Source organism: Salmo salar, chromosome ssa09 (genome assembly GCF_905237065.1).
Source record: "Salmo salar chromosome ssa09, Ssal_v3.1, whole genome shotgun sequence".
NCBI classification, from domain to species: Eukaryota; Metazoa; Chordata; class Actinopteri; order Salmoniformes; family Salmonidae; genus Salmo; species Salmo salar.
Window position 1 is genome coordinate 34065881 of NC_059450.1, and position 21660 is coordinate 34087540.

General features: G+C 43.3%; 1 protein-coding gene across 2 annotated transcripts in view; it reads left to right on the forward strand.

Annotated features, from left to right (window-relative positions):
• Positions 1–21660, forward strand: part of LOC100195551 (actin-histidine N-methyltransferase) — a 41672-nt gene that overhangs the window by 11667 nt on the left and 8345 nt on the right. For both annotated transcript variants that reach the window (XM_014211267.2, XM_014211268.2), the window contains 7 exons: positions 201–349; positions 851–923; positions 4212–4468; positions 14456–14514; positions 15801–15915; positions 16885–16959; positions 18754–18920. In XM_014211267.2, the coding sequence (XP_014066742.2) occupies positions 201–349; positions 851–923; positions 4212–4468; positions 14456–14514; positions 15801–15915; positions 16885–16959; positions 18754–18920 (895 nt within the window). The remainder of the gene's footprint in view (positions 1–200; positions 350–850; positions 924–4211; positions 4469–14455; positions 14515–15800; positions 15916–16884; positions 16960–18753; positions 18921–21660) is intronic.

The window sequence follows — 21660 nt, forward strand, 5'->3', positions numbered from 1 at the left end:
TTTCACAACATTCAAGTTATTGGCTCGGCACACCTGAAATTTGCTCAGTGCCAAATTATTTTTTGAGGGAACATTGCTCACAAGTATAGTAAAACGTGTGTGTGTACGTACACACACACACACACAAGCTTGATTTGAGCCATGGTCTATATAGTTTAAATATGAATAGTTGAATCATAAGTGTGTCTGTTCTCTCTCAGGTATCTCTGTGATATTTGAGGGCAGCAGAGAGGAGTTCTTCCCGGAGCTGATGGCGTGGGCTCAGGAGAATGGAGCTTCCTGCGAGGGGGTTGAGATCGCTCACTTCGCTGGCGAGGGCTTCGGCCTCAGGGCCACCAAGGACATCAAGGTGGGTCCATACAACTGGACGGACTCTGTTCATGGCAGTAGTTGTCAGGGTGAAACAACATCACCTGGGTTGTTGTCATTAAAGGGACATTTCACCCTGGTTCTGCCACTGGCATATAGTCATTACTGTATTAACAACATTAGGTTTTTGTCATAAACATCAGAATTATCCACACCATAAGCTAGAACAAGCTTATTTTCATTTCACTGGTAGAATCAGGAAGTTTAGACTTTCTGTTCTTGTTATTAGTAACATTTGAAAATGGCTGCCACTTACAGCTGATCCAACAAGCAGAGCTGTTCTAATGATGCCCAGGTGCTCTCTCTCTTTCACTCAGTGACTTGGTGTAAGTTTATTCAGTGACGTAACACTGTCGGAAGAGTTTAAAAGCACAATGAACACTTACATTCAATTAAGACTGAGGTAGACTAAAATCACGGGGCCAAACTTTTCTCCCACATGATGTCAGTGTCCATTTTGACGTAACATTTGTGTTCTCAGGCAGAGGAGCTGTTTCTGTGGATCCCCAGGACGATGCTGATGACTGTGGAATCAGCCAAGAACTCTGTCCTGGGTAAGTGGAAATGTTAGGCCAATGTACTGTGATGCCATCCTACCCTTTGTCCTCTGACATTTGAACCCCCCCGCTGAGTCCTCCCTACGGTCCCTACGCATGCATGCATGCATGCATGCATACATGCATACATACATACATACATACATACTGTCATGACGTTGCCCTCTTTGAGTACAGGGAGGACAGTTGACCCCCTCCCCCTTGCACCATCCCCCAACCTACCTCCCCCCACCCAGGCCCTGTGTGAAGGGGTCGTAAAATTCGAAAGGAGAATGTCCTGCCGCCTGGCCCAGTTGAGACACAGAGGGGTTTCATAGAGAGACAAAGGAAATTCTTCCAACTCACAGAATTGGGGAACCAAACGACATTTATGTTCTGGAGAAGGTATAAAAGATTGGTGAAGAATCCAGCTACGAACTGGTCCGCTTGGTACAATTTTGTTATACTCAGAAGAAACAATATAGCCATATTACCATAATACTGTTTATATAATAGCCTCAGCTATGGGACTTGCATCTAAATGGTTGTATAAAATGTATTAATAAGGATAAAGCTATTTGGAATACGTTGAGATGCTACAGTGGGGGAAAAAAGTATTTAGTCAGCCACCAATTGTGCAAGTTCTCCCACTTAAAAAGATGAGAGGCCTGTAATTTTCATCATAGGTACACATCAACGATGACAGACAAAATGAGAAAAGAAAATCCAGAAAATCACATTGTAGGATTTTTAATGAATTTATTTGCAAATTATGGTGGAAAATAAGTATTTAGTAAATAACAAAAGTTTATCTCAATACTTTGTTATATACCCTTTGTTGGCAATGACACAGGTCAAACGTTTTCTGTAAGTCTTCACAAGGTTTTCACACACTGTTGCTGGTATTTTGGCCCATTCCTCCATGCAGATCTCCTCTAGAGCAGTGATGTTTTGGGGCTGTCGCTGGGCAACATGGACTTTCAACTCCCTCCAAAGATTTTCTATGGGGTTGAGATCTGGAGACTGGCTAGGCCACTCCAGGACCTTGAAATGCTTCTTACGAAGCCACTCCTTCGTTGCCCGGGCGGTGTGTTTGGGATCATTGTCATGCTGAAAGACCCAGCCACGTTTCATCTTCAATGCCCTTGCTGATGGAAGGAGGTTTTCACTCAAAATCTCACGATACATGGCCCCATTCATTCTTTCCTTTACACGGATCAGTCATCCTGGTCCCTTTGCAGAAAAACAGCCCCAAAGCATGATGTTTCCACCCCCACGCTTCATAGTAGGTATGGTTTTCTTTGGATGCAACTCAGCATTCTTTGTCCTCGAAACACGACGAGTTGAGTTTTTACCAAAAAGTTCTATTTTGGTTTCATCTGACCATATGACATTCTCCCAATCCTCTTCTGGATCATCCAAATGCTCTCTAGCAAACTTCAGACGGGCCTGGACATGTACTGGCTTAAGCAGGGGGACACGTCTGGCACTGCAGGATTTGAGTCCCTGGCGGCGTAGTGTGTTACTGATGGTAGGCTTTGTTACTTTGGTCCCAGCTCTCTGCAGGTCATTCACTAGGTCCCCCCGTGTGGTTCTGGGATTTTTGCTCACCGTTCTTGTGATCATTTTGACCCCACGGGGTGAGATCTTGCGTGGAGCCCCAGATCGAGGGAGATTATCAGTGGTCTTGTATGTCTTCCATTTCCTAATAATTGCTCCCACAGTTGATTTCTTCAAACCAAGCTGCTTACCTATTGCAGATTCAGTCTTCCCAGCCTGGTGCAGGTCTACAATTTTGTTTCTGGTGTCCTTTGACAGCTCTTTGGTCTTGGCCATAGTGGAGTTTGGAGTGTGACTGTTTGAGGTTGTGGACAGGTGTCTTTTATACTGATAACAAGTTCAAACAGGTGCCATTAATACAGGTAACGAGTGGAGGACATAGGAGCCTCTTAAAGAAGAAGTTACAGGTCTGTGAGAGCCAGAAATCTTGCTTGTTTGTAGGTGAACAAATACTTATTTTCCACCATAATTTGCAAATAAATTCATTAAAAATCCTAAAATGTGATTTTCAGGATTTTTTTTCTTCTCATTTTGTCTGTCATAGTTGACGTGTACCTATGATGAAAATTACAGGCCTCTCTCATCTTTTTAAGTGGGAGAACTTGCACAATTGGTGGCTGACTAAATACTTTTTCCCCCCCACTGTATGTACTGATGTTAATGTGATAGAATGTATTTCTGTTCAAAGCTTAAATCAGTCATCGGCACGCCCCCCAGGGACACAGACAGAACAGGCTTGTCGCATGACGCCTGGTCCTATGTTCACGTATAAAACCCCCACCCGTACTTTCTTCAGACCAGGCCTCCACTCCATGACAAGTTGGCCAATAGGTTTGACCATCCAATTCCTCTACTGAAAGTTAACTACACCACGTGGTTAACTTTTAGACTATCGATACTGACAGAATAAGAACAAGTCTTTGATATTAATTATTAGTCTGCAGCTAAGTACTCTATCATCGAACGCAAAGACCGACGAAACATCCATTCTATAATGACATTAATGAATGTCGCTTTGAAAGATCCATTCTAACCGAGAGAGAGAGAACGCGGACAAAACTCTCCAACAAGGATCCCGACGACACACTGGGCGTATATATATTTTGATTGCAATTGTTCCCGAATGAGTGAGCGTTCATGTGCAAAGGATTAGCATATCAATTGTTAATATTTATGAACTCTGTAGTGTCTTCTCAGCTGCCCTTTTATGACCCTTTGTTTTAACAAGACACCAGCCATGCCAGTTTAGCCCACTAGGGCACATTACTCTACCAATTCTTTGTGACGATAACTACTGTTTGTATACTTTCTGTGAATTACTTAGTTAAGTAAATAAATGATTTTAAGACAATTGATGTATGGATGACTTTTAGTAAAGGCTGGATTCGTGCAGAGACAACAATTTACGACGTTTGGAATGAGACTGGACGCGAGGTAAAATACACCATTTAAACCAGAAGATAATCGGCCTATACTATAATTTAATATATAATGTTATAATAAAGGAAAGCTATATTAGGAAAATTATAACTTTGTAATCTGAATATTTTCCTTGGTGCCCCGATCTCCTAGTTAATTACAGTTAAACGATTAATCAGTTTAATCGCGTGATAATAATTACAGGGAGTTATTTTGATAAACATGTCTTCAGTTTAATGGTGGCCCAAAGACACGACAATACATGCATACATACATACATACATACACACACTCTATTCTTTATGTAACTGTCCCTCTCCCCCCCAGGTCCCCTGTACAGCCAAGACCGTATTCTCCAGGCCATGGGTAACGTGACCCTGGCCCTCCACCTGCTGTGTGAGCGGGCTGACCCCTCCTCCCCCTGGCTGCCCTACATCAAGACTCTCCCTGGGGACTACGACACCCCCCTATATTACGAGGAGGAAGAGGTACACCACCTGCTGTCCACTCAGGCCATCCAGGACGTCCTCAGCCAGTACAAGAACACTGCACGGCAGTACGCATACTTCTACAAGGTCATCCAGGTGAGTGGCAGACAGGTACTCAGTCACACACTGGATTTCTGAAGTCAACTGTTTCTGCTATTCACTAATTCTACAAAGTCATCCAGGTGAGTGGGAGTGCTCTGTCCCTACAAAGTCATCCAGGTGAGTGGGAGTGCTCTGTCCCTACAAAGTCATCCAGGTGAGTGGGAGTGCTCTGTCCCTACAAAGTCATCCAGGTGAGTGGGAGTGCTCTGTCCCTACAAAGTCATCCAGGTGAGTGGGAGTGCTCTGTCCCTACAAAGTCATCCAGGTGAGTGGGAGTGCTCTGTCCCTACAAAGTCATCCAGGTGAGTGGGAGTGCTCTGTCCCTACAAAGTCATCCAGGTGAGTGGGAGTGCTCTGTCCCTACAAAGTCATCCAGGTGAGTGGGAGTGCTCTGTCCCTACAAAGTCATCCAGGTGAGTGGGAGTGCTCTGTCCCTACAAAGTCATCCAGGTGAGTGGGAGTGCTCTGTCCCTACAAAGTCATCCAGGTGAGTGGGAGTGCTCTGTCCCTACAAAGTCATCCAGGTGAGTGGGAGTGCTCTGTCCCTACAAAGTCATTTGGGATTTTATAGTAATAGTTGCGTTTCATTGCATCTACAACCAAATATTCATTCAACACTACCCTGAACAGATTGCAAAAACTTTTGAGCAGGAAGCATGCGATACTGTCTGTCTGCACAGGTTTTGCACAATATGAGGTGCTGCTGACTTTGCAAAAATCCTGAAACATGTTTGTCACGTGTATGTGAAACAGACAATCCTCTCTGTGTGTGTGTGTGTGTGTGTGTGTGTGTGTGTTTTCCATGGATAGACAGGAGTATAGGTGTGAGTGTGTTTTTCCTTAAGTAGTCTGAGGTGTGTGTGTTTTTTCCATGGGCAGACTGAGGAGTAGAGGTGATTTTTATTATTTATTACAATTCTCACATTATTTCTGTGATATGTTTTTGTGCCAGACAGTATTCATTGATGAAACTGGGGAGGGGACTGTGGATCCGTCTCGGTCCGTCTGTTCGTATGTTAGTCACACTAGATATCTGACAGCACTGGCCCGATTTTGACGAAACTTGAGTCAATGATGTGTCTTGCCATAAGAGATCCGGTATTTACAAAATTACACTGATTGGCCTGTTTCAGAGCCCAGTTCTTAGGGACGGTATGGTCAAACCCTCAGTTCTAAAGCCTGGTATGGTAAGTTGATTTATCTCCTTAAGACTTAGCTGTAGAACAATAAATCTCTGGGCTGGGTTCATTTGGCTCGTGTTAAAAATCAGTCAGAAAGGACTCTTTCTCTCTTTCTCTCTCTCTGTCTTTCTCTGGCCCTTCTTCCTTGTCCTTCTATCACTCCGTCTCTGCCCGTCCACCTATCTGTCAGTGTGTGGCGTGCTCCGAGGCGTGCTTAGCGAGAGGGATCAGGTTTTAAGAGGTTTCCAGCTGTAGGGAGATGAGGAGAGCAGCTGCAGAATGGCCTCTTGCACCCAATTTCAGAGGGTCTGATAAGCTGCCAGTAGCATAGAAAGTGGCAGGGAACTTGTCCTTAAATACCACAGTAACCATCAGGGGGAGCGTTTCACCTCTTACAGTGAGCCAGTGGTATTCAAACTTTCAGCGGGGACCAAATGTTTTTCTGACAGAATTCCTGGGGATCCCATTTTTTTTCACAACAATTTCTCGTGACCCGACCCCAAATCTAATGACACAACCTTAAAATTGGTAAATTTGGATTTTTATAACACAAATAACCTTCAATTCATTACATTTTCATCTCTTATCAGAATGAAAAGAAACCAATAAATACATTTACTAAAAAAAAAAAAAATGTTTTCTTCAAATGATCTTTCTCAAAAACATTTATATTGTTCCATATAATAATCTGTTCTCTTAATTTGTTGTTCTAAAATAAAATCTTAAAAAATATTTTTGTTGCCTACCCCACTGCTGTTCCCCTGCAACTTTGAATACCACTGGTCTGAACTGAAGACCACTCCTGTGTGATCGGTGGATACATCCTATATAGTGCACTACTTTTGCTATTCCTTATATACTGTAGTGCACATATTTTGACAAGGCTCCATGGGGCTCTGGTGAAAAGAAGTTACTATATAGGAAATAGGGTGCCATTTGGGATACGGCGTTTGTAGAAGTGTACTACTTACCACAATGCAACACATTGATATTTATTCACATTTCATCTTTCACAAGGTTCCCAAGCAAAATATGACTAAAATCTCAATGAGAACAGCATAGTATTATAAAGGCTTCATAGATATAACATTCACAATGGTTAAATGGCCAACTGTGCTTTTCTTAGGGGTTGATGCCAGTACCTCTGCTCTCCATAGCTATTTAGTTTGAAAGGTCCAGTTTATCTGTAGGTAGGTAGCTGTACCTTCAGTGAGGAAAACGGAGAGACAATGTGATTACATTTCATTATGAACTAGAAGAAACCCAAGACATAAATTGTGATGCAAATCTCTCTCCCAGTATGCTAATTTGAAGTTATTAACTGACATGTCTGCTTTCCCTTTGATCAAACCAATGAAGACTAGGGATGCGTCCTAAATGTAACCCTATTCCCTATATAGTGCATTCGAGCCATAGGGCTCTAGTAAAAATGTATACACTATGTAGGGAGTAGGGTGCCATTTGGGTCAGAGACTAGACAACTCTAGGTTCTCTAGTCTCTTTATCAAAGAAGGAGAAATAAAAATAATCTTTCTCCAAATGATTTTCGTGTTCTTTAGTTGGGATGCTTTGTGTGTCTGTCATCAAATAACTGTCGATTAGGGAAGAGAGAACCTCATTCACATTACTGTCAAGACATTAAATATGAAATATTAATATTGAAATAATAGTTAATGTTTGTCATTGTCTCTTGGTGGATCTGGACTGGTGTGTGTGTTGACATGTTTTTTGATTAAATGTTAGTTCTCAGTTGAAGGTAAGTGACTAATAAACGAGATGGTTTATTACTAGTCCTCGCTAGTACCCATTCATCAAACCATATTTAAGGCATGTCATTTTAAACATATTTTCAATGTACTTCACATACTCCACAAAAAGTAAACATGTCTAAGATATACTTTATTTTTGTCAGTGATCATACATTTCACTTGCTAATTACTCATTAGTAATCTAATATTAACCTTGAATGGAGAACTTGAGTACTCATGCCAATCCCTACTATCTAGGTGAAGCATTTTAGTTGCTTTTGTCCCACAATATTTGCTTTCATACAATTGACAGAATTAAGCAGAAGAGTGAATCATAAAGTGGGTGCTACTTGACAGAAATGTGCTGTTTTGTTGCCTTGACAGCAGGTGGCCTGTCTCTGAAAAGACAGTACCATCAATGCCCACTAGATGGTAGTGGTGGGTTATAGGTATAGTTAGGTGTCTGTTACCATGTAATAATAGTGATAACATCACATCATTATTAATCATTATATAATAGGTGTTATATACTGTAGCTTAAAACCAAAGACTCCATAAGCAACCATAAGGAAACAAAACAACTGTGGTAATGATAATAGAATAGAAGGTGAGTGGTGGTTCCAGCAGCATCAGTAATATTCCACTGTGTTCTAATGAAGATGTGTTGGAAGCCTCATGGCCATGGTGTTGTAGTTGAACTCTCCTTCTGGGTTGATTTGAGCGTTGTATTCTTTAGAGGGCGTGTTTGTGAAAGGTGTGTGTCCTGTCCATATTTCCCCGCTTCACTACATCTCCTCTCAGCCCCTCCCTCTCTCCACACTCCCTCTCACATCTTCGCTCTTTCTCTCTCTCCTTTTGTTCTCCTCCACTTCTCTCTCATCCCTCCCTCTTTTTGAACCCCCCTCCTTCTTTCCTCTCTCATGTCCTCTGCTCAGGTTGGGAGCCGGTGTCAATGTAATGACTACTGTCAATGTCAGCCTCTCTCTTTTCCAAGGCGGGTGGCCGCAGATGACCGGGCTGGAAAATTATGTTGTCGCATTGGCTTTGAATTGAATTGACCTGATTGTACCTTTCGTACATGTTGAGTGGCTGGGACTACCCTCTTCCTTCCAATGGGACTGTATGAGTTTGTAACTGTGTGCGTGTGTGAGTATCCAGAAGCTGAATGTCTGGACCTCCATAAGGTGACCTCAGTATGCAGCAAACCAATGCAAAGTAACCTTGGAGTGTGTTTGTGGAGTGTGGTGTGATGAGTATTTATTTTTTGTGTCCCAGTGGTGTCGTTTCCATTTCCTCTCTGAGGAGCTCCAGGTATCTGTCCATCTGTCTAACCTTCCCTTTCCTCTCTGAGGAGCTCCAGGTATCTGTCCATCTGTCTAACCTTCCCTTTCCTCTCTGAGGAGCTCCAGGTATCTGTCCATCTGTCTAATCCCTTTCCTCTCTGAGGAGCTCCAGGTATCTGTCCATCTGTCTAACCTTCCCTTTCCTCTCTGAGGAGCTCCAGGTATCTGTCCATCTGTCTAACCTTCCCTTTCCTCTCTGAGGAGCTCCAGGTATCTGTCCATCTGTCTAACCTTCCCTTTCCTCTCTGAGGAGCTCCAGGTATCTGTCCATCTGTCTAACCTTCCCTTTCCTCTCTGAGGAGCTCCAGGTATCTGTCCATCTGTCTAACCTTCCCTTTCCTCTCTGAGGAGCTCCAGGTATCTGTCCATCTGTCTAACCTTCCCTTTCCTCTCTGAGGAGCTCCAGGTATCTGTCCATCTGTCTAACCTTCCCTTTCCTCTGAGGAGCTCCAGGTATCTGTCCATCTGTCTAACCTTCCCTTTCCTCTCTGAGGAGCTCCAGGTATCGGTCTAACCTTTCACAGGCAGGGCCCAGCCCAGGATCAGGCCTGGCTGCTGGGCTCCACGTCAACACGACACCCCTCCCTGCTAGGATCCATCCACATAGTCTAGACGGTTATCTTTTAATGGCTGTCAGAGCAGAGCAGGACGAGGCTCAACGCTGCTCCTCCATCCCACTACCACTTCTTCTCTGTCAAAACCAGGGGGAGGGAGGGGCTGCAGTCTCTACCTGGGGTATTATTTCATCCCCCGTCTTCAATATTTGGGGACACCCTGTCATTTAAGTGGACCTATGTCAAAGAGTGAAAGTAGTAACTTTAACTACATGCATTTGAGTAGGTTGTGTCAGGTGTAACGTGTGGGTGTTGAGGGGGGGTAGGTTGTGTCAGGTGTAACGTGTGGGTGTTGAGGGGGGGTAGGTTGTGTCAGGTGTAACGTGTGGGTGTTGAGGGGGGGTAGGTTGTGTCAGGTGTAACGTGTGGGTGTTGAGGGGGGTAGGTTGTGTCAGGTGTAACGTGTGGGTGTTGAGGGGGGGTAGGTTGTGTCAGGTGTAACGTGTGGGTGTTGAGGGGGTAGGTTGTGTCAGGTGTAACGTGTGGGTGTTGAGGGGGGTAGGTTGTGTCAGGTGTAACGTGTGGGTGTTGAGGGGGGGTAGGTTGTGTCAGGTGTAACGTGTGGGTGTTGAGGGGGGGTAGGTTGTGTCAGGTGTAACGTGTGGGTGTTGAGGGGGGTAGGTTGTGTCAGGTGTAATGTGTGGGTGTTGAGGGGGGGTAGGTTGTGTCAGGTGTAACGTGTGGGTGTTGAGGGGGGTAGGTTGTGTCAGGTGTAACGTGTGGGTGTTGAGGGGGGTAGGTTGTGTCAGGTGTAACGTGTGGGTGTTGAGGGGGTAGGTTGTGTCAGGTGTAATGTGTGGGTGTTGAGGGGTAGGTTGTGTCAGGTGTAATGTGTGGGTGTTGAGGGGGGGTAGGTTGTGTAATGTGTGGGTGTTGAGGGGGGGTAGGTTGTGTCAGGTGTAATGTGTGGGTGTTGAGGGGGGGTAGGTTGTGTCAGGTGTAATGTGTGGGTGTTGAGGGGGGGTAGGTTGTGTCAGGTGTAATGTGTGGGTGTTGAGGGGGTAGGTTGTGTCAGGTGTAATGTGTGGGTGTTGAGGGGGTAGGTTGTGTCAGGTGTAATGTGTGGGTGTTGAGGGGGTAGGTTGTGTCAGGTGTAATGTGTGGGTGTTGAGGGGGTAGGTTGTGTCAGGTGTAATGTGTGGGTCTTGAGGGGGTAGGTTGTGTCAGGTGTAATGTGTGGGTCTTGAGGGGGTAGGTTAGGGTTGGCCCTTTGAGTGTGATTCTCCCTACTTTGCTGTAGGGATGAATCAGTGTCACTGCCTGACTGTCTTTATTACACACACACACACACACACACACACACACACACACACACACACACACACACACACACACACACACACACACATCCTCCCAGGGGGAGAGATATGTGACCACTTGCTTTTACCCTTACCACCACAGCCCTAGCCAGATACCTCTCTGTGTGTGTGTGTACTCACTCAACACTCCCTACTATAATTCATGGAATGCTACTTTAAAGAGACAAATGGGTAAACATTATCAAACAGATGCATTAAGGACCAACCAGCACACAGACACCATGGGGTGGTTATGTGTGTGTGTAACAAAGAGAGAGCCTTGGTTACGTGTCTTACTGTGGAGAGAGCCTTGGTTACGTGTCTTACTGTGGAGAGAGCCTTGGTTACGTGTCTTACTGTGGAGAGAGCCTTGGTTACGTGTCTTACTGTGGAGAGAGCCTTGGCTACGTGTCTTACTGTGGAGAGAGCCTTGGCTACGTGTCTTACTGTGGAGAGAGCCTTGGCTACGTGTCTTACTGTGGAGAGAGCCTTGGCTACGTGTCTTACTGTGGAGAGAGCCTTGGCTACGTGTCTTACTGTGGAGAGAGCCTTGGTTACGTGTCTTACTGTGGAGAGAGCCTTGGCTACGTGTCTTACTGTGGAGAGAGCCTTGGCTACGTGTCTTACTGTGGAGAGAGCCTTGGCTACGTGTCTTACTGTGGAGAGAGCCTTGGTTACGTGTCTTACTGTGGAGAGAGCCTTGGCTACGTGTCTTACTGTGGAGAGAGCCTTGGTTACGTGTCTTACTGTGGAGAGAGCCTTGGTTACGTGTCTTACTGTGGAGAGAGCCTTGGCTACGTGTCTTACTGTGGAGAGAGCCTTGGTTACGTGTCTTACTGTGGAGAGAGCCTTGGCTACGTGTCTTACTGTGGAGAGAGCCTTGGTTACGTGTCTTACTGTGGAGAGAGCCTTGGTTACGTGTCTTACTGTGGAGAGAGCCTTGGTTACGTGTCTTACTGTGGAGAGAGCCTTGGTTACGTGTCTTACTGTGGAGAGAGCCTTGGTTACGTGTCTTACTGTGGAGAGAGCCTTGGTTACGTGTCTTACTGTGGAGAGAGCCTTGGTTACGTGTCTTACTGTGGAGAGAGCCTTGGTTACGTGTCTTACTGTGGAGAGAGCCTTGGTTACGTGTCTTACTGTGGAGAGAGCCTTGGTTACGTGTCTTACTGTGGAGAGAGCCTTGGTTACGTGTCTTACTGTGGAGAGAGCCTTGGTTACGTGTCTTACTGTGGAGAGAGCCTTGGTTACGTGTCTTACTGTGGAGAGAGCCTTGGTTACGTGTCTTACTGTGGAGAGAGCCTTGGTTACGTGTCTTACTGTGGGTTCCTTCCTACTGAACTGGAGTCTTTTTGCTGCAGCTCACTTTGCATGTTGGGGAAGCACAGGTGCTCTGCTCTCTCTCTCCATCTCCACTTATCCCCCTTTCTCTTCCCTCTTTCCCCCCTCCACCACACCCTCATCTCCCCCCACCTATATCTCTTTCTAGCTGCGTTTTGTACTAGTCCTCTCCCTCTACCTCCTGCTAGGTTGGAAATGAGCCCTTGGCGTCCAGTGTGGGGGCTTTAAATGTAGATTTCTGTGGCACTGGTGGTTCTCTGTCACCCAAATTGATGAAGCAGATTGATGACGTCTGCTGGGCACAACACATTAAGTTGACAGTGATGTATGGGGGGCTAACGCCACCCTGATCCCAGCCTCGCACCGCGGACGCTAACACACACAAACGCTAACATGCACCACGCTAACGTACACCACGCTAACACACAAACGCTAGCATGCACCACGCTAACGTGCACCACGCTAACGTGCACCACGCTAACATACACTGTGTTTAGCAGCATGATGACATTTCACACACTGTTTTTAGGATGTTAGGCAGCAGCATGATGACATTTCACACACTGTTTTTAGGATGTTAGGCAGCAGCATGATGACATTTCACACTGTGTTTAGGGTGTTAGGCAGCATCATGATGACATTTCACACACTGTGTTTAGGATGTTAGGCAGCAGCATGATGACATTTCACACACTGTGTTTAGGATGTTAGGCAGCATCATGATGACATTTCACACACTGTGTTTAGGATGTTAGGCAGCAGCATGATGACATTTCACACACTGTGTTTAGGATGTTAGGCAGCAGCATGATGACATTTCACACACTGTGTTTAGGATGTTAGGCAGCATCATGATGACATTTCACACACTGTGTTTAGGATGTTAGGCAGCATCATGATGACATTTCACACACTGTTTTTAGGATGTTAGGCAGCATCATGATGACATTTCACACACTGTGTTTAGGATGTTAGGCAGCAGCATGATGACATTTCACACACTGTTTTTAGGATGTTAGGCAGCATCATGATGACATTTCACACACTGTGTTTAGGATGTTAGGCAGCAGCATGATGACATTTCACACACTGTGTTTAGGATGTTAGGCAGCATCATGATGACATTTCACACACTGTGTTTAGGATGTTAGGCAGCATCATGATGACATTTCACACACTGTGTTTAGGATGTTAGGCAGCATCATGATGACATTTCACACACTGTGTTTAGGATGTTAGGCAGCATCATGATGACATTTCACACACTGTTTTTAGGATGTTAGGCAGCATCATGATGACATTTCACACACTGTGTTTAGGATGTTAGGCAGCATCATGATGACATTTCACACACTGTGTTTAGGATGTTAGGCAGCAGCATGATGACATTTCACACACTGTTTTTAGGATGTTAGGCAGCATCATGATGACATTTCACACACTGTGTTTAGGATGTTAGGCAGCATCATGATGACATTTCACACACTGTTTTTAGGATGTTAGGCAGCATCATGATGACATTTCACACACTGTGTTTAGGATGTTAGGCAGCAGCATGATGACATTTCACACACGGTGTTTAGGATGTTAGGCAGCAGCATGATGACATTTCACACACTGTGTTTAGGATGTTAGGCAGCATCATGATGACATTTCACACACTGTTTTTAGGATGTTATGCAGCAGCATGATGACATTTCACACACTGTGTTTAGGATGTTAGGCAGCAGCATGATGACATTTCACACACTGTGTTTAGGATGTTAGGCAGCAGCATGATGACATTTCACACACTGTTTTTAGGATGTTAGGCAGCAGCATGATGACATTTCACACACTGTGTTTAGGATGTTAGGCAGCATCATGATGACATTTCACACACTGTGTTTAGGATGTTAGGCAGCAGCATGATGACATTTCACACACTGTGTTTAGGATGTTAGGCAGCAGCATGATGACATTTCACACACTGTGTTTAGGATGTTAGGCAGCATCATGATGACATTTCACACACTGTGTTTAGGATGTTAGGCAGCAGCATGATGACATTTCACACACTGTGTTTAGGATGTTAGGCAGCAGCATGATGACATTTCACACACTGTGTTTAGGATGTTAGGCAGCATCATGATGACATTTCACACACTGTGTTTAGGATGTTAGGCAGCATCATGATGACATTTCACACACTGTGTTTAGGATGTTAGGCAGCAGCATGATGACATTTCACACACTGTGTTTAGGATGTTAGGCAGCATCATGATGACATTTCACACACTGTGTTTAGGATGTTAGGCAGCAGCATGATGACATTTCACTGTTTTGTTTTTCTTTCCCTCCTCACTCCATTTCATATTTTCTTCTCTCTCTCCACCTATCCCTTTCTTTCTTTCTTTCTTTCTTCCACTCCATTTCCTTCTTTCTCTCCTTTTTCTCTCTTCCTCACCTTCAATTTCCAGACTCATCTGACCACCAGTAAACTGCCCTTGAAGGACGCCTTTACGTTCGACGACTACAGGTTGGTGTGTGTGTTTGTGTCGGCCTGCTTTTTAAATGGCTTCCCTCCACCTTCCGTGTGTGTGTGTGTGTGTGTGTGTGTGTGTGTAAAAGACAGTCAGAGAATGTAGAACAACTGTCAGCATCGAGGATGACCTGTTGGTTCTCATTGTTCTGTCATTAGAGCCAAATGATCTTTGAGAGAATCATTTATATCCACTCCTTTTATCTTCCCATTGTATTTGGTGTGATGCAAGCCTCCTCTTCCACCAGGCAATGTGTTGTAGGAATGAAGGGTCCAGGACAGCGTGCGTTGTCTTGTCCCTGCGGTACCTAGGCCTTCTCGAGGAACCTCCGTTAGCAGTTAGCCCAGTTTTAAAATGTTTACAATTCTCAGAACACGCCTCCACATCATTATAGCAAGATCACAGATTGATATTTATTTGATGCCCTTGTCTTGAATTAGTTAATAAAGATTATTAATATCCTCTATTGTTAAATTCTAAAACAATCACTTGCCTGTAACTAAAGGCTAGATTTCATTCACAACAGTGTTCTCTAGAACAGGCTGGTTGTCATCTATAACCTCTAGTTTTCCATACTTCAACTATTACTAAAGCCAAGGTTATGACTGGGACTGATAGTCTTCTGATAGTTTCAGAACAGGCGACTACACATTTCCTCAAGTTAGCTAGGTTTCCATCCAATTTGCAACAGATTCTCATGCAAATATGCTCAAATCTGCATAAAACAATATGCACATTTCCCACCAGAGATGTTTCCATCAAACTGATAAATGGCTGTGCGTGATGAAATGGTGCACTTAAAAATGACTTTTGCCGTTAAATCCCTATGTACCGAATGAAAAATACAAGTTAAAAGGTTTTCTGTCGATATGATGGTTAATATATCAAAATGTGCATTTCCACCTCCATTTCTCGCATAATTTATTTTACCAACACAAAAACATCCCACCGTGTCGAACGAACACATTTTCTGTCTGCATTTATCAAATTGTGACCAGCATTTCATGTTTTCATCAGCCCGGTCATGACTTTTTTCATACGTCAGGTGAATGTTTGGATGGAAACATGATTAGTAGCAAGGTTTGCTATCTGATGTGGTTGAAGCCACTTGTCTTGGGGACTAGTAGAATTTCCCAAAACATGAGGCTATAACTGGGGTCCTCAGTTTTTCCTGCTCAGGTCACGTGGTCTGGAAAAACACAGGGCCCTTGTTTTGATTGGCTAGTCCATGAAAAGTGAATCTTGTTGCTGATTGGTTTACAGTGACCTTTAATCCCTATAGATGGGCGGTTTCCTCAGTGATGACCCGTCAGAACCAGATCCCTACGGAAGACGGTAGCCGTGTCACCCTTGCCCTCATCCCTCTCTGGGACATGTGTAACCACACCAACGGCCTGGTGAGTACTACAAACACGCTACTACATACTTATTAGATCACTATTGCATGGCTGAAGCATGCCTATTGCATGGCTGAAGCATGCCTATTGCACTACTGCACACTACCACCCTCATCCCAGTATTTGAGAGGTTTTAAATTATTCAGAAAAAATTCTAGATTTGAGAGAAACTACACAGACTGTGTTTTCCTCAGTTGATTACGCTTATCTCATGGGCATCTGTTACTTATTTGAATCATTTGGCTTTGTTTGTGTTTAGTGACTGATTTGTAACAGAGCAATAATATCCCCTCCTTTAGTATGCATGTTAACTGCATTTACGCCCCTCAAATTAGATATTTTTTTGTGAAGACCCGATACATAGCTGAAACAAGTCATTTAAAGACTAAAATGTCTTTCTGTGTATTCCCTTGGTGTTTGTTTAATAAAAATGGGTTACAACTTCCTCCAACACATTTCCACATTTTATTGCTGTTCTTTAGCTCCAGTTCCTTGAGTATGCTGTCATTCTCACTGGTGATAATTGTATGGGTTCATTCAATGTCCTTCATTTCTGCCCATTTGTGTAAAGCTCTCACTAACTCAGAATCTGGGGAAGTATCTGTATTGATACAGACCTTGATTATATATGCTAAACTAATACATTCATGTTTTGAAATAAATGAGCTTTCTGATTTCGTTCGTTAGTCTCTTGAGCTTGTTATTAAAGGAATGGATGGCGGATATACAGCTCTTTTAATACTAGGAGAGAAGCTGGTCATGTATTATAAAATAAATGTGCTGCAAGAAGCTCCCAGAATTCACTGGAGCTCTGAAGTATAACTACTCTATTTATTTTTGACTGTAAAGTGTGTTGCGATTTTTCAATATGTTTGATTAGTGACTGTTGGAAAAACCTAATTGAAGCGAATCAGGGACTGGTTTAAATCAATCAGTGAATGGATGAATTACAGTTTGTGTGTTGTTCAGATCACCACTGGTTACAACCTGGAGGATGACAGGTGTGAGTGTGTGGCTCTGCAGGACTACAAAGAGAATGAACAGGTGAGTCGGGTCAGGGTAGCATGGACCTACGGCACATTGTACTCTTTAGCTACTATGCAAATTGTCCGGGGGTGTACATGTACACCAAGCTGCCTCATGCTACAGAAACAACAGGACCCTGCCCTATGGGCCATGACTTATTTGAACTATACATGTTGAGTTGCTATGGGTTGTGTAGGATCTGATTGCATCATGTATATGTATGTCAATCAAACGGCAGTTGGTTCTAAATCAACTGTCAACTTCCTCCATCTGGGTTACTTTTAACAACAGCCACAACAGTTCCCTAAATGAACGTTGCATATATCTTCTTTTGTTTGTTTCCTATGTATTATTTGTTGTTCATCACACAGTTCAGAGTTCAATGGTATTCTGCCATTTGAATGAAGTCGAGCTTGATAATGCTGCTGAACAAGTCCAAACACACTTCTGAAAGCTCAAGCTGTTTGTAAAGCCGTACTCTGTCACTGATTCAGTCTCTGGCCTGAGTATCACTAGTTGTGTTGTAGGGGTGACGTTATGTTAACCTCGAACTGAGAGGCCTTGACAGACTGGTTGACTGTTGTTGATGTTATGTCAGGGAGAGGGCCATGCCAGAGCTGTGTGTGAGTCAGCTGGACCTAGCCAGGCTGAACGGTCCAACCCTCTGCTCCAAAGCAGCGTGTTATTGTTTCACTCCCTCCCTCCGTCACTTACTCACTGGCAGCATCACGATTCTCCACCTTTTACAGAAGTATGCACTTCCACACTCCCTGTCATGGATTTAAAAGTATAGGATTGGTGAAAGCATTGGCTGGAGGGAGTTTCAGAAGATTGGTGTAAACATTGCCTGGAGGGAGGTTTGAATAATTGATGTAAGCATTGCCTGAAGGGAGTTTCCACAGTTGTTAAATCCATACTTTGGGAGAAGGCTGGAGAATCGCCACACAACCAACCTCTATTGCTCCCTCTCCTTCCTCCCACTCCTCTCTCTCACCCTCTGGTGCTCCCCCTCCCTACAGTATGGAAGTCCACCTCTTTCTCTTTGGAATGGGAATTATTTGATAAGATTCAGAGACAGCAGGGGGTTGGGTGATGGGGAATGGAGCGCTTGATCCCACGATTCCTCTGGCAGATATCACCATCCGGCCAAAGTGCCCTGAGCTCACAGAGGGTGTGTCCCAAATAGCACCCTATTCCATATATGGTGCACTACAGGCCTATGGGCCCTGGTCAAAAGTAGTGCACTACATAGGGAAAAGGCATTTGAGATGCAGACTCGGCCTGAGCTCACAGAGACACAAACCACTAAGCTACATTTACCTACTAAGCTTTATCACTCCTCGTCCTATCTGTCCCCTGCCCCTACCGCTTTCTCCAGCTTTCCCTCTCACCTGTTCCCTTCTGCTATCTGTAAATGTGGATGTAATATGTTGGAGCCATACACGAGTGGTGTGGTGTGGGGATTCTCTGTGCTCCTGTGAAGCTTCCGCTAGATCAGACATGATATCATGGTTATGAGGGAAAATGGTACAGAGGGAATAGGAGGTGGAATGTTCACCACATTGCTGAGCCAACCCATATCGATGTACAATAACCTTTTTAGCAGTTGAGTTGGAGTCAGATGATAAAGGGGAAGTTCAGCTATCTAGGGAAGTTTGTAGTGTCTGTTTAAAGAAAAACTACACCATGCATTACAGTTACTCCTGGCCCATATATGTTCTGCAGGGGGAGGAAGGAGCTAAGATTTAAGTTGTAAAATACTGAATTACCCCTTTCATGTTGAGTGGCTGTTCTCCTCTTCTCTGTCCTCAGATCTACATCTTCTACGGGACGCGATCCAACGCTGAGTTTGTGATCCACAACGGCTTCTTCTTCCAGGAGAACGCCCATGACAGAGTCAAGATCAAACTGGGGGTGTCCAAGAGTGAACGGCTGTATGCCATGAAGGCGGAGGTGCTGGCCCGCGCTGGCATCCCCTCGTAAGTAGAGAGACACGCATACACACAGGATTCCCCTCATAAGTAGGGAGGGAGAGACAGTGGTTGGGTGGGAAACTGGGAGAGAGAAGAGGGTTAGAGTGAGAGAGAGAAATAGATGGAATCTCTCAATTATGTCAGAGATGGAGGTAATTTCAGGAAGGCAATATTTTCCTGCATTTCAGTGAATTGATCAATGTGACAATTGGCAGGACATGGCCGATATTATTACACTGCAAACACATTACTGAGGCCCGCTCTAGTCTAGCAGCATTACTATTACATTACCCAGAGCTAGTGGATTCAGGAGAGGAGAGTTTACTATTAAAACAAAGGCTACACTGGGAGACTAAGGCTGTGTCTCAAACATCAGCCTATTCCTTTATAGTGCACTACATTTGACCAGAGCCCGATGTGGCTCACAACTCCTTTCATCCGTCTTCTTCATAGATCTTATTTTTATTCAACCTTTATTGAAGCAGGGAGTCCTGGTGATACCACCTGCATGAAGACATCAATAAACATCAATTATACTATACATATCTACTGTATATAAACATCAATTATACTATACATATCTACTGTATATACACGTCAATTACACTATACATATCTACTGTATATAAACATCAATTATACTATACATATCTACTGTATATAAACATCAATTATACTATACATATCTACTGTATATACACGTCAATTACACTATACATATCTACTGTATATAAACATCAATTATACTATACATATCTACTGTATATAAACATCAATTATACTATACATATCTACTGTATATACACGTCAATTACACTATACATATCTACTGTATATACACGTCAATTACACTATACATATCTACTGTATATAAACATCAATTATACTATACATATCTACTGTATATACACGTCAATTACACTATACATATCTACTGTATATAAACATCAATTATACTATACATATCTACTGTATATAAACATCAATTATACTATACATATCTACTGTATATACACGTCAATTACACTATACATATCTACTGTATATACACGTCAATTACACTATACATATCTACTGTATATACACGTCAATTACACTATACATATCTACTGTATATACACGTCAATTACACTATACATATCTACTGTATATACACGTCAATTACACTATACATATCTACTGTATATACACGTCAATTACACTATACATATCTACTGTATATACACGTCAATTACACTATACATATCTACTGTATATACACGTCAATTACACTATACATATCTACTGTATATACACGTCAATTACACTATACATATCTACTGTATATACACGTCAATTACACTATACATATCTACTGTATATACACGTCAATTACACTATACAGTTGAAGTCGGGGGTTTACATACACCTTAGCCAAATAATCAGTTTTTCGCAATTCCTGACATTTAATCCTAGTAAAAATTCCCTGTCTTAGGTCAGTTAGGATCACCACTTTATTTTAAGAATGTGAAATGTCAGAATAATAGTAGAGTGATTTATTTCAGCTTTTATTTCTTTCATCACATTCCCAGTGGGTCAGAAGTTTACATACACTCATTTAGTATTTAGTAGCATTGTCTTTAAATTGTTTAACTTGGGTCAAACGTTTCGGGTAGCCTTCCACAAGTTTCCCACAATAAGTTGGGTGAATTTTGGCCCATTCCTCCTGACAGAGCTGGTGTAACTGAGTCAGGTTTGTAGGCCTTCTTGCTTGCACACGTTTTTTCAGTTCTGCCCACAAGTTTTCTTTAGGAATGAGGTCAGGGCTTTGTGATGGCCACTCCAATATCTTGACTTTGTTGTCCTTAAGCCATTTTGCCACAACTTTGGAAGTATGCTTGGGGTCATTGTCCATTTGGAAGACCCATTTGCGACCAAGCTTTAACTTCCTGACTGATGTCTTCAGATGTTGCTTCAATATATCCACATAATTTTCCTGCCTCATGATGCCATCTATTTTGTGAAGTGCACCAGTCCCTCCTGCAGCAAAGCACCCCCACAACATGATGCTGCCACCCCCGTGCTTCATGGTTGGGATGGTGTTCTTCAGCTTGCTAGCATCAATTACACTATACATATCTACGGTCTATATACACATCTGTTACACTACATATCTACGGTATATACACATCAATTACACTATACATATCTACGGTCTATACACATCAATTATACTATACATATCTACGGTGTGTGTATATATACATCAATTACACTATACTTATCTACAGTATATACACAACAATTACACAATACATGAAAAGCAAAAAAAAATCATATGAAACACACATTCTTCAGTTAAAAGGCCATCGGCCTAGAGGTACAAACTCCGGAGATCATTCCACCTGAGAGGTGCTAAGAAACTGAAAGCATATTTATCTAACTTGGTGGAGATTGATCTGCAGGGTTAGCCATCCCTGAGTCCGGGTCTGGTAACTCATATGTCTGAATGTTAGGTATAGCGGAAGTTTATGCAAGAAGGCTTTCTAGACAAAAAGAGCACATTGCATCGATCTATGAGACTTCAAAGAGGGCCAGCCTACTTTCTGATACAAAATGCAATGATGTCTACTGAAACATCGCCCGTAATAAAGCGCAATGCACTATGATACAGTTCGTCCAATGGCATCAATACAGTGGCAGCTGCATTCATATAGACGATATTGCCATAATCATTCAGCCAACGTTCATTCTGGTTATTGACTTA